At 46.0% G+C, this 11,817-nt stretch overlaps 1 protein-coding gene across 1 annotated transcript; it reads left to right on the forward strand.

Moving 5' to 3' along the window:
• Positions 1 to 2,338: 2,338 nt before the first annotated feature.
• On the forward strand, positions 2,339 to 11,090 carry LOC148478440 (up-regulator of cell proliferation-like). The gene is made up of 3 exons (XM_088455396.1): positions 2,339 to 2,349; positions 2,731 to 2,750; positions 6,376 to 11,090. The coding sequence occupies exons 1-3, from the start codon at positions 2,339 to 2,341 to the stop codon at positions 11,088 to 11,090; spliced, it is 4,746 nt and encodes a 1,581-aa protein (XP_088311522.1).
• The last annotated feature ends 727 nt before the right edge of the window (positions 11,091 to 11,817 follow it).

The raw sequence follows: 11,817 nt of genomic DNA on the forward strand, positions 1-11,817 counted from the left end.
AGCCCTTCATAGGCAGGACACGAAGGCTGCGTGACTTCCAGCCACACCTCCACGTCCTTCCACCCTAGATCCAACACCTGTCTGCCATCTTGCTTGCGACTAAATTCTTCATCGTAAGCGCGCCAAGCCATGCCCTCTGGAAGATAACTGCATGCTATGAACTAAATGCAAATACCTGTTGACGTTCAGGTGCTCCTGAGGACGCATCTCCAAATAACAAGCCGAAAAAATGCAAAAACCGGCCAACCAATTATTGTACTATTTGGAAGCTTCCAAACCTATACCGCCCTTTGCCCTAACCGCTTTAAACGCCTTCTTCGTCTTTTCCGTAAGAGCAAAAATATCCACATAATCTCCCTTGCGGATCTTAGGGCCTGATTCAGAGCCGGACGCTATTTGCGGATGCTCGTTCAGAAAAAGGGGCTGGCTATTTAAATGAAGCGCTCGCTCTTTGCGGTCTGTTGACGCCTCTATGTCTGAACGAGCGAACGAAACATGCGCTCGCTATTTTTTAAAAAACGCCCCCTGCGCGCTCGCATCATACGTCATCTCCGCTATTTATTTGATTAATCGAGTACATCGAAAGGCGTATGAACTGCTCGCAGTGCTTGTGGTTGGATATTCCTACCGCAATCATGCGAGCAGTGCAGGCTAAAAGACAACCAAGTGACGTGATCGATGACGCTGCTTTGATAATTATGCACACCCTTAAAACGCCCGTTTTGACCGTTTGGCACGCCTGCGTTCGGATCTCCACTCCCCGTTTTCAAGCACCTTCCCCTGTTACCACCCACAAACGCCTCATTCTGTCACTCAAATTAGCAGGCATTCGCTATTTTGCGAGCACACGATTTCCGACCGCACTGACTGGTTTGCACATGCGTATTACAACCCATACGCATGCGCAGTTGTGCGAACATCGCTCGGAGCGAACGAGCGGCCGCTTACGAGCGGCTCTGAATCAGGCCCTTAGTGCTGCAAGTTGCCCTTAAACCTCGCAACACAGCGGTGTTGTCGCAGTGTACCCCTGTGGAACCCTCCACACCTTTTTCCACTGGCTTACGCTTAGGGGTGCGATGCTTCCACTTCGAGCGTCGCTTTGCCTCCAATTTCGCATATTTTGCAGCTCGCTTACGCGCTCTGCTGGCACTGTCCGCATTAGATACAGAGGAAGCAAAAGAAGACGTCAAAGAACTAGATTCTGAGAGAGAACCACCTGAAGCCTCCGATGTCTCAGTATCAGAGGAAAATCTGGACGGCCCCTCACTGGCGTCCTCGTCAACAAGTTCGCCTTCCTCGACATCGTCCTCTGAAACAAAAGAAAGGACAACTGCTGAGGCTCCCCGGCAGGCAGCCTCATATCTGAACTGCCCTGACCAGTGCCCTGACTCAGATGATGGAAGGGTGTGTCAGCCACTAAACTCTGCTGGACCTTACTAGGTGCAAAAGCCCTCAATGCTTGCACCAATTGATCTACATCGGACCCCCCTTGAACCCTTGAGGAAGTAACGTTAGCAGATGCGACAGACTGGTTAAGCAAAGAGCCTGCTGGCGGAGATGCTAAGAATGGGGCAAAAACAGCAGCCAGGGCTGACAATGCAGACACGATAGCTGAAGGCTCTGGCTGCACATCAGAGGGAGGAGGGGCAACAATACCTGACACTATTGGGGCTGACAGGGCTTGCACCAGCCTGTGAGCACTAGTGGCCACTTAATCCCCGCCCCCAGACATGGGAACAGGAGTCTGATGCAGACTGCCTGCAAAATGGCTGACCCCCCGATTAAGCCCCACCCCCCGCTCACTAATATGGTGGAGTGGGGAACAGGGAGGCCCCCAGGGTAACTGGACCCTGCAGGCCCTCTAAGTGATGCCCTATCCCCCCGCCGGGACCTCCTCCTTTTACCGGAGGATGAGTCCCTTATGTCAGACGGGGGAGCACGCGCCCATGCAGCTGACATGGCGCGTTCCCGCCCATGACCAGCCGACAATTCTGAGGGAGCAGCGGCCGTGCCCGGGTTCAGTAGAGCCGGGCGCTGACACGCACTCCGCTCCCGCACGGTGATGGCGCTGGGAGCATCTCCTGCCGCACACGCAGCAGGGTCCGCCCCGCGGCGCCGGTACCTAGAAACAGCCGCGAGGGGAACGGAATCCGCCGCGTCCGCAGCAGAGGCCGTTCCCCTACGCTGGCGTGTACCTGGTGTCCTGGTTGCTATGGCGCCAGGAGCAGCAACCGCCGCGTCCGCAGCTGAGGCCGCTCCCTGGCGCCGGCATGGGCTCTGCTCAGCCGCAGGGACTACATAACGGGCAAGAGGGGGCACAGAGCGGCGGGGACGGGGCATGCTGAACAGGTAAGAGGGGGGGGCCAGGAACAGGGCAATAATCCCTGAGAATTGACAGGCCAGGAAAGTAAGAGTAAGAAAGAAAATGCAGAAAAATAGTAGAGAGATATGTAGAGGAAGAGAGATATGAAGCAGAAAAGTGAATACAAGAAAAACAAAAGAAGAGCAATTAACAGTAATCAAACTAGACAATGGCTAATCTCTGTTACTGACCAGAATCTGGAACAAAGAGGCTTTGGCCCACACTTCTAGCCCTTTATATAATGTTCCCGTTACAAACCCGCCCCTGCTTGCCATAGGCTAACTCCAACAAGTCATTTGCATACATGCCGGCCCCCATCCTAGAGGTTTAAAACACCTCTTTTCTTATGTAATCTTTGTTTCTCTTAGGCCAATGGTGTGTTTGAAAGGTAATACGGTGTAGGTGTTTGCAAAGAATTGCTGAATGGTGATGCAGTGCAGGTGTGTGCAGGGACTAACAGGAGTGATAAAAGGTGAGGTGAGGTGATAGGGGTTGGGGTTGGAGGAGAGCATGGGTGGGCTGGTTGGAGATTACTTCGTTATAACGGATTTGACTTCATTGTCAATGTTGAGCTGCCTGGGGGTTAATGTTTTCAGTGTGAATATCCATCTAAGTTCCTCCTTGTTGAGGACATTGTTCTGGTCTCCGCCTCTCCAGTTTTTTTGCATGTGTTTGATTCCTATGAAAGTGGTGCCTTGTGTGCTGCTATGGTGGTATTCTTTGTAGTGTACGGGTATGTTATGGTTCTCTGTTTGTTTGGTGATGTTTCTCAGATGTTCGGCAATTCTGGTTTTTAGTGGTCTGGTGGTCCTACCTATGTATTGTTGATTGCATGGGCATTGTATGAGGTAGATTACGTTGTTAGTGTTGCATGAAATGTGTTCTTTAATTTTATACGTGGTGTTTGTCTGTGTGGATGAGAATGTTGTAGTGGGTGTGGTGCTTCGATATTTTAGTGTGACGCAGTTGGTACATGAGCCGCAGTGGAAGAAACCCCCTGTGAGTTTGGAGTTGTCTAGAGTGCTTTGTGTTCGGATGGGGGGAGGAATGTGGTTGGATACGAGTTTGTTATGGATGTTGGGGGCCTTGCGGTAGATGACTTTGGGTCTGTTGGGTAGGATACTTGTCAGTTGTGCATCTTCCTTAAGTAAGTGCCAGTGTTTGTTGATGATTCTTTTTATTTGTGTCGCCTGGGTGTTGAATTGTGTGATGAAGGAAATGTGGTTGTATGTGTTTTGTGGTTGTTGTTTGTATTCCAGACATGGTTTCCTATCTTCTAGTCCTATTCGGGTGAGTGTGGCTTCTAATGTGTCCGGTTTGTATGCTTTGTCCATGAATTGTTGTTTAAGTGTTGTGGCGTGCTCAGCAACTCACTCCTGGCCAGGGTTGTCTCCACCATCGATCCCCATTTCCATGAGGGACTGTCAGTGATAAGAGCACCCCGCACATCCGGCCGCAAGTCCGCCCAGCCAACATCGCCAGTGACCAGCTCCATCCCGGTCACACTTTCCACATCCCCCCTCCTCCCTGGCTTTTTTTGAATCAGTATCCCAGGCAGACCACCCCCCAGGGGCCGTCCCAGCACACACGCTGCAACTCCCAGCGGCTCACCCATCCACACCTCTGGCTCCGCACCACCAGTGGCACGACCAAGAGCCAACTTCAGCTGCATACTCCAGTCGCTGACCTCCGCAGACCAATCAGAACAGCCGTGCACCTGCAGCACACCAGCAACACACTGATCCAGCTCACCAACAAACCTGCAGCTTCCAACCTATCTGCAACGGCCGCAACGTCGACCTACATCACCATAACAAAAAACCTACTGGTAGGTAAGTACTGCCAAGACTCACACCAACACGCCGCACAGGTTTTCCAACCCACTCTGCAAATCCCCCCACCCCCCCGAGACTTCCTAGACTGTCGACCATAGGTCCAGCAGGGGTGACATGCAAGGTCACTGAACCGCAGGGGAAGGAGCCCCCTAAAAGGGTCCACCTACCTCCCCAGTCTCATCACCACTCATCACTGAACTCCACCCACCTGCCTGGGATCAGCATTGTGACTACTCAATAAAAGATTTTGCCCCAAATTACTGTGTCTCGCTTTCCTCATTTTGATCCTATTTCATTCCCCTTTTCACATTACTCCAAACTACACTCCATACCCAATCACACCCTCCTCACTCCCAAAACATCACCAGAAGAAACATTCTAATTAACACCACTCACAAACACACACAAGTCATCACCATCACCACTACTAGCAGGAAGAGCGCACCTTACCCCCCCTACCTACATACAGTACTATCAGCATAATCACAGTCACCACCTACATACAGTACTATCAGCATAATCACAGTCACCACCTACATACAGTACTATCAGCATAATCACAGTCACCACCTACATACAGTACTATCAGCATAATCACAGTCACCACCTACATACAGTACTATCAGCATAATCACAGTCACCACCTACATACAGTACTATCAGCATAATCACAGTCACCACCTACATACAGTACTATCAGCATAATCACAGTCACCACCTACATACAGTACTATCAGCATAATCACAGTCACCACCTACATACAGTACTATCAGCATAATCACAGTCACCACCTACATACAGTACTATCAGCATAATCACAGTCACCACCTACATACAGTACTATCAGCATAATCACAGTCACCAACTTCTTTTTTGCAGCTGAGAGTCAGGGCAGTTTTTATTTTAAATGTAAAATATTAATATTCTTCCTTAAGTGTCCTGTAATAATATTTAATTTTAATGTATTAAACTTGTTTATCATATTACACTTATCTAGGTTACTGTATGACAAAATTCTGAGATACCTCTGAGTCATGCGCAGGGCTTTTGCTTCTCTCCTGTCTCTTCCACACTACGGCAAGTAAGATGTTGTCTGCAGACATATAAAATGCTGATAAACTAATATAGATAGTGGTGGCAAAGGCAAGAACTATCAGAGTCTATCTAATGCCCCATCACAGGGAAATACAATTTGGGGAGAAGGTTTTACTGTCATGGAACATGGACTTCAGCCCTAAGTTATTGTGCCTGATTCAGCAAGGAATTCAAGCCTGCGTTTGCACGTACCTGGCCGATGTTTGCGTTCTGCGTATGCGTTACAGTGCACGTGGGCGAACCTGCTGCCGTGATTAGGAAGCAATGGCAGCGAGATAGCAGTGTAATGGCAGAGTGCTTGACAGGAAGTGTCCGTTTGGGGGTGGTGACGGGGGGTGGTCAGAGAAACGCTGTTACAGGGGCATGCATAGTTAAGCCCCAGCGTCAGCATACGCAGCCTGAGTACTAGTTACCAACAGGAAGTTTAGCATTTTGTGAGAGGTCAGGTCAAACACAACTGTGCGTATGGGTCCGATGGTTCTCGATGTTACCAATGTTTTCGCTGTATTGCTAACTATTGTGGACAGGGGCACTTCTAAAGAGGAGGGGGTCTGTGTGCAGTCTCCGCAGCGGCCATTTTCCAGTCGTTTTTAAAGCGCCTAACCCCTGCTTTGACGTGGGACTCTCGTAATAAATACGCATTCGGTATGGAATGCCGGCTGCCGCATGACCAGCAGTTCGAATCCCGGCTGCGGGTGCAGTGTGTGCGGTGCAGTGCCCCTCTGGACCCAGGGGCCCTTGTGCCCCACACACACTGCACCCATTATAGATACGCCCCTGATTGTGGATGTGAGCAAAGGGAAGGGGGCGGCTTTATGTAGTGCTGGGCAACTGCATTGTTTGCTGCGCCGGCAGTGCGATTGCAATCATTTGCATAATTTTGTAGTGGCCAGGTGCGTGCGCGTGCAAGCTTGTGATCCATGCTGAATCAGGCCTATTGTCTATAAGTACATAACTGTTATGTCTAAATTACACATTAGTTGAAAATGATGAGTACATTTATAGAAATAAAATAATGAAAGACAATAAATTATATACATATGCTTATGTTCTGTAATGAGAAGATTATTTTCTTTCAACAGAAAAGAAAAATTCTTGCAAAATTCTGGAGAAAGTAAATATAAAACACCCAACTGAGTCAAAGCTGACCCTGAGGGAAGTTCTAGAGATTGGGTCAGAGAACCAGGATGAGTCTCAGCCTCAGGACATAGAGGATATTCCCTGGCACTTTATAAGGAAGCTCATGGCCCTGGACAGAACTGCAATAAACACCCAATTACAAAAACTTTCACCAAATATGGAAACAAATGAAAGTGTAGAAGAGTTTAATTTATCAATGACTGAAACAGAGGACGATTCATCTCCATATATCCACCCCCTGGACGTGGTGTGTGATGTCCTGCATTGCTCAGAGAGTTTTCTACAGCAAGAGATTGTATCAAAAATGTCCATGTGCCAGTTTGCTGTCCCTCTGCTGCTCTCTGCTGGTGATGGCCCAGAATGCACCTTCATGCTGTGGGCAATGAGAGATATTGTGAAGAGATGGAGACCTCAGTCATTAGCTGACAGTAAAGGATTCAGAGAAGAAAATGTTGTGGATATCCCCATGCCGATCTTCTCCTTTGTAAAACTGGGGAAAAACAAACTATCCAAATCTAAAATCCTGAATCAAGTTCTTAGTCCCCCTCAGCAGCATCACGACTTCTTCATACATGAGAATATGGAGGGAGGAAATATTGAGAGGAAAATATCTGATGGACTTGTGGAAATTTCCTGGTATTTTCCTTGCGGTCAGTCTGATGTCTTCCCAGAGCCCATCGCAGTGACCAACCTACGTGGTGACCTGGCGTCCAGCTGGGAACAGTTCACGTTTCTGACACGAGTCTCATCGGCTGTGTTTGTATTTATTGAGAGTATTAGTGAGAGAGAATTCAGACTGTTATCCACCTGCAGTAACACGGGCACCGAGTATTATCTCATTGTTACTCCAAGTCCTGGGAAACAAGTGAATACAGAGACTGAGAAGCACATAAACAATCTAATGTCACACCTAAATATGAAGAAAACAAACATTATACAAAAGAACAGCACAGATAATGATGCAGCTTTTGTGAGAAAGATACAAAACACCATTCAGAGTCTTATAAATAATTGTCAGAAAAGAAGTTTGGTTGGTATTAAAGATGAGATACGAGGAGATTATATCTGTGTAGATGAGAACACGGCTGCATGTCAGCGTGCAAATGACTATGCCAGGAACATCACCTCTGTAATACACGATGTGGCAGAGTATAAGAACCAAACTCTGACATTACAGGGAGATCTGTGGAAACAATTGTCAAAAATAGACAAAGAACTTTGCAGAATGACGAAACAAGGCGGGAAAAATGCTCAGGAATATAGAAGTGACCTCATACAGCAACGTAATTCCCTGCACAGGAAACAACATGAACACGGCATTTCCGATGGCATCTCATTGTTTATTAATGCAATTACTCATTTGTCTCACGTAGAAAAACATTATTTTTTGAAATGGATGAAGTTTGAGCTGGATTCAATTGCCAGAAATAATATTTCTACACTGCAGTCTGAGTACAAGGAGAAATGTAACAATACATCACATAATGTAGAAGAACTAAAACAACTAGACCAGAAAATCTCTGACAGCTCATTAGGAATTGAGCATTTCCTACGTGAGCTGGGGCAGGTTTATGAGGCTGAATGTGCAGTGGTTAATGAGCAATTTATTTCTAAAACCCAAAAACAATTTACAAAACTCCCAGGAATCGCTGCTGATCTTCTGCTGGATGGGTTCCCATTGGAGCTGATTGATGGAGATGCCTCCAACATCCCCCTGCAGTGGATAACTGATGTCCTGACTGAGCTGGACACCAAGACAGGAGGACACTGCAGAATGAGAGTTATAACTGTGCTTGGAGTACAGAGCACGGGGAAATCCACCCTTCTGAACACCATGTTTGGGTTACAGTTCCCTGTGGCCAGTGGTAGATGCACACGAGGAGCCTTTATGACCCTTATTAAGGTGAAAGAGATGCTTCAGGAGGAACTGGGCTGTGACTTCATTCTGGTGATTGACACCGAAGGGCTGAAAGCTTCTGAGTTGGCTTCTCTGGAGGACAGTTATGAACATGACAATGAGCTGGCGACACTGGTGGTCGGGTTGAGTGATATCACCATCGTCAATATGGCCATGGAAAATACATCTGAAATGAAAGACATATTACAGATCGTGGTCCATGCATTTCTTAGGATGAAAGAAATTGGGAAGAAACCCAACTGCCAGTTTGTACATCAGAATGTGAGCGATGTGTCCGCACATCAAAATAACATGAGAGACAGGAAGAAACTTTTGGAACAGTTAAATGAAATGACAAAAGTTGCTGCTGAAATGGAGAAGATAAGTGGAATTACAGCTTTCAGTGATGTGATGGACTATGACCTAGAGAGACACAACTGGTACATTCCTGGGCTGTGGCAGGGGGTCCCACCAATGGCTCCGGTAAATTTTGGTTACAGTGAAAATGTTCATGAACTAAAAAAGTATTTGTTTGAATTCTTAAAATCCCATCGGTCTGATCAGAAGCAATGTCACATTCCTGATTTTATTATATGGTTAGAAAGTTTGTGGAATGCAGTTAAACATGAGAAGTTTATCTTCAGCTTTAGGAACAGTCTGGTAGCTGAAGCCTATTACAAACTGGCTGCACAATACTCTCAGTGGGAATGGGAATTCACCAAAACCGTCCACAGCTGGGCGATCAGCACAGAGACCAGTATTAGGAATCAGTCTGCTGATAGACTGGATACAGAAACCTGCGCTCAGTATAAGGATGTTCTCCAACAGCTGCTACATGACGAAGAAAAAAAAATGGTTGAACTACTTAAGAAATACTTTGAGAATAAATCTAACAATGTTCATCTCATAGAGAGATACAGAGAAGATTTCAACATGAACATAATGTCCCTAAGAAAAGAACTAGAGGGGAATGTGATCAACATGGTCAATGAAGCTGTTTCTATTCAGAACAACAAGCTGAAGATTCAGAAAATCGAGAGCAAATCTCAGGAGCTAATTGAGGCAGAAATCACAGATCTCCTGAGACGCTGCAGAGAGAGAAACTGTGACCTGGGGGACATGGAAGTGAGGCGAGAATTTGAGGCAATGTGGGAGAACACACTGAGTGACTTACAGGTGAAGGAATTACCGAGACATAACATCGGCCAAGCCATGCTCCATCTGCTGAGAAAGGAAATGAGTGTAAAGGGAGCTGGGATAAATGAAGAACTTTCTAAAGTGATGAGTTTAGATGGTTATGGACGAAAAGCATTTAAGATGGAGGAAAAGTGCATAGATGCCTCTTGGTTTTCTATTAATCGCCATCCATTATATGTTAGACAAGAAAGCTATGATAAGGTCAGAGATCTTGCTGCATCCTTGTTAGATAGATGTGATACATATGTCACAGAGAAGGTAGAATCACCTAATGACTATAATGACACTTACTGCCAGGAATTACTGTACATGATCAATACTAAACTACAGGAAGGAAACCGTAACAAGCTGCATTTCTCCTCTCAGTTTGAGCTGGACATTAAGCTTCTCATCTTTGGAAAAGCATCTGAGAAATTCCAGAAGATGCACGATACCTTTATCCAAGAAAATGACCCCAAAATCTGCCTAGAAAAATTAAAACCTCAATATTTATCCACATTTGAGAGTATTTTTAAACAAAACGATAAGTGTCAGGACAGAGCCAGGAAATTCTGTGAGCAATGCCTGAGACCGGCACTAACTGAGTATGTTCTGAAGCACCTCGGGAAGGAAATCATGGACGAGATACTAAACAGTTCTGATAAAACAACATTTAGCAGCAGAAGTAACTTCCAGATAAAACTGCTGACAGAGCTGCTAGAGGAAAACTCATTCCAGCATTATATAAACTACATTAATTCATATGAGAAATATTTGCAAAACTGGATATTAAAGTATGTGATAGGAAAATACAAGGATAGAACAGCCCTAAATGCTTTACAGGTAAATATTTTGGATATGATCATTGCAAAAATACTAGATGCTCTTACAAGGGAAAAATCTTTAAAAATATCCAGCATTTCAGGTTTTTTAAAGACATTTTGTGTACTATTCAGAAAAGATTTAGTAATATCACGGAATGAGATGAATGTGGTCACTTTCCAGAATACTTCAAGTGTTAAGGAGTTCTCTGAGGACATTCTGTCCTATCTCCCCACCATAGAGGAACAAATCCAGATAGAGCTGGGATCATGGGACATTGAGTCTGTTCTTTCCAAGGTCACACTGAGGCCTCAGGATGAGCTGTATAAGAAGGTGATTGGCTGTAGAGTGCAGTGTCCTTTCTGTAAGGTCCCCTGTGACAATGAAGGGGTCTATCATAGGGAACATTCTGCACATGTCCATAGACCAAAGGGATTGGGATGGTACAGATGGACAAAAGATGAGACGTTGTGCACTGACATATGTTCTAATGCTGTTGTATCCAATACTACATTTGAAAACTCAGACACAAATCAGAAACCGCAACCATACAAAGAGTATCGTACATATTACCCAGTCTGGGCCATCCAACCTGACTCCAGCAACAAGGCCTCTGATTACTGGAAATACGTTTTTGCTCAGTTTAATGAGAAATTTGCTGAAGAATATAAAGCACGGCCAGCTTTACTGCCAAAGGACTGGGGGAGAATAACGAAGGAACAAGCTTTGGAAAGTCTAAAGGAAGCTTTTAAAATTAAGTAAATTTTAGTAAATTTAGTAATCAGCTGTTTATTGAATCTCACACTTCAGATGTAGTTTCCGATTCACACTCCAGTATTGATCATCCTGCAGTTTGGAGGGTCTATTCTCAGACTACATCCAATGTATGACGGCCTGCAGGTTAGGAAAAGCCTGATTATAAAACCAGATATAAAAATGTTCCCTAACAGCACAGACTACTCAGCATTGGGCTCTGTCCTCTATGGCAGGTCCTGAAAAAGGATCAGACCTTCCATCCTAGAGGGTAGTAACCCAATGATAACTAGCACTAACACCTTCTGGCAACTCTGCTTTTTGCAAGATTTTGCTTTGTGGCACTACAAGTGCCAGCATTCACTGACAGCCCATGTGTGTTGTTGCATGCCGGCATTTGCAGAATTAGAAGCTGCAGCATGCAGAGGTGTATACTAGAACCTGTAGTACCACAGATGTGCACTATGGGGCCGATTCAGACCCGGACACTAAGCCGCGTTCGCTCGCTATGGGCGATTGTCGCCCGTCTGCGCATACATATGCATCGCAGTGCGTGTGCGCAAGCTTGTCTCTGCAATTGGGAATTGTGCGCTCGTTGTACACAGACTGGATGTTACTTTGAGTGACAGACAGCGCCGTTTGTGGGTGGTAACAGGGGAAGGTGCTTGTGAATGGGGGAGTGGTGGTGTGAACGCAGGTGTGTCGGGCGTCAAAACGGCATTTAATTGGCATCCAT

This window comes from Taudactylus pleione, unplaced genomic scaffold (genome assembly GCF_031769625.1).
Source record: "Taudactylus pleione unplaced genomic scaffold, aTauple2 ptg000653l, whole genome shotgun sequence".
In the NCBI taxonomy this organism is placed as follows: domain Eukaryota; kingdom Metazoa; phylum Chordata; class Amphibia; order Anura; family Myobatrachidae; genus Taudactylus; species Taudactylus pleione.